Genomic DNA, 2,028 nt, shown 5'->3' with positions numbered 1-2,028 from the left:
CATCCCTTCCAAGTTCACTTGATTCACCAACTAACAAGAAAGTTTGGTTGGACATCATCGCTGGGAAAAACCGTCCGAAATTCGGAGAAATAATCACTGCTTTAAACACTGGAGTTTCACCCTAGTGATATGAATAAAACACTAGTGAAATAATATATTTCGCGATCACTGCATATCGCGAGTATCGCGTTTTTCACAAAGTATGACGCCACTTCACGTAAAACGGATAAAACTCCAGTGAAGGTCAATTTGATATGAAAATGCGCGTTTTCTTCCGAGCTCGATGAGAATCGATCTGGTACTATATCGCATATACAAAATATTTTTCCTTTTCTCACCTGAGCTCATAAGTTTTCTCACTACATTATGAAAATCCACCCACGATTTTGGGTAGAAGTATACAAAAACCAACCGAAATTCTTCACAATTTTCATATTGTCACCAACACAATGATGATATACACTCACCCGCATCAGCAGCAGCTTGGGCAGCCGCATTCTGAACTTCCATTATTTTTTCCCTTGAAAATAACCGATTCGCAGCAAACGAACAGCACTCACTGTTTACATATCAATAGGACTAACAACAGTTTCTATGTGCTTGCCGTGACGAGCTGCTCGGTCGAGGAAGTTGAGAATGTTATGGTATCTTTGAAAATACAGTATGCATTAATTTGACATTTTCCGAGATTAATGAGAATCGATTTGCAATGTAACGATGGCTATGAACATGTGTTGTGATGATGAGCGTACCCGTTTAGGACTGTGATGATAGCGACAACTTGTTCTCCAAAATAACACACATTTGCATATCAAGTCTACACTGTATAAAACTACTATAAATCAAAAAGCATAAACAATCTGTCCTCCGTAGTTTTGACTTACGTATCATCACGAATAACAACCATATCCTTAGCCATATTCTCAGCAAGGGCCAGGAAGCACCTTTTCGCATAGTACCTAAATCACAATCATTTTGGGTAATCAATCAAGAACCTTTTTTTTTGAAATTTCCTTTTGTAAAATTTATTATCTTCAAATGAGGACACAGACATGGGAAAAATCAAACGGTTATTCTCTCACGCTTCTCCACAGTGATTCTCGATAATACGAATTCACGCCAGTTTCATCTTCATACAGTATGTGTTGATAACTTACGTCTACACGGGAAATATTATGCTCAAAGTAGGTGACACGCTGCGATCACTGGTATACCACATTTTCAAGAAGATCAGTTATTTCGTTAAATTCCGAAATTCGACTTCGAAAATTAAATTCATAATTCGCTTAAACCAGCCAGTAAAAAGTTAAAAAAATGCATTTTTTCCAAAAAAAGCCGGAAAATCACCCGAAATTCTGAAAAAAAAATTAAATTTCCCCGAAAATATTGCATTTTTTTCCAAGACCATACCACGTATCCATCCCCAACTTGCGATCCATCGGTTCCAACGACTTCATCACTCGAGATATTCCAAATTCAAAATTACCTGATAAATTCCAAAGCTAATACGAAGAGAAAAAACTCGTCATTTCCTTAAAGTTTGAAAACACCATGTAAAACGGAATAAGTAAAATTTGGTGACATTTTGTGATAATTCCAACTTAATTTTCCAATCAGATCAACAAATACTGAGAGAATGTGCGTTCAAAGTTCCTCTCACGAAAACTTTTCGCCGTTTTTCCCCGCGTAAAAACGCTCACAAGGTCTCCACCAAATAATCTAGTAACACGTCATGTAAGACTTATAATACGAAACGAGTTTTCCCACCGCGAATGGGAATGCGTTTTCACACAAATTCCAGTTTTACGCAACATTAGAATAAAATTATGGTTTCCTCAGCCGAACTCAGCAACTTTGCCACTACACGCCAGACTTGGAGGAAATGTACAAAAAAACCTATCGAGAATTTTCTCATTTTCACCAACGCACATTGACGACCATACGCAAATTTTACAGAACTTTTTTACTAAAAAATTGCGCAATAATTTACAACCAATTTAATAGAGTTTCACCTGCGATATGAAGAAA

At 36.9% G+C, this 2,028-nt stretch overlaps 1 protein-coding gene across 1 annotated transcript in view; it reads right to left on the bottom strand.

The window, feature by feature from the left end:
- Positions 1-567: 567 nt before the first annotated feature.
- Pmar_PMAR026328 (hypothetical protein) overlaps positions 568-2,028 on the bottom strand; it is a gene marked incomplete at both ends in the record, with an annotated part of 4,438 nt that continues 2,977 nt past the window's right edge. The window contains 2 exons of the mRNA XM_002773137.1: positions 568-648; positions 885-959. Of these exons, the coding sequence (XP_002773183.1) occupies positions 568-648; positions 885-959 (156 nt within the window). The remainder of the gene's footprint in view (positions 649-884; positions 960-2,028) is intronic.

This window comes from Perkinsus marinus (genome assembly GCF_000006405.1).
Source record: "Perkinsus marinus ATCC 50983 genomic scaffold scf_1104296959300, whole genome shotgun sequence".
Classification (NCBI taxonomy): domain Eukaryota; phylum Perkinsozoa; order Perkinsida; family Perkinsidae; genus Perkinsus; species Perkinsus marinus.
The sequence above is the reverse complement of the archived record's forward strand: the minus strand, read 5'-3'. Positions and strand labels throughout refer to the sequence as shown.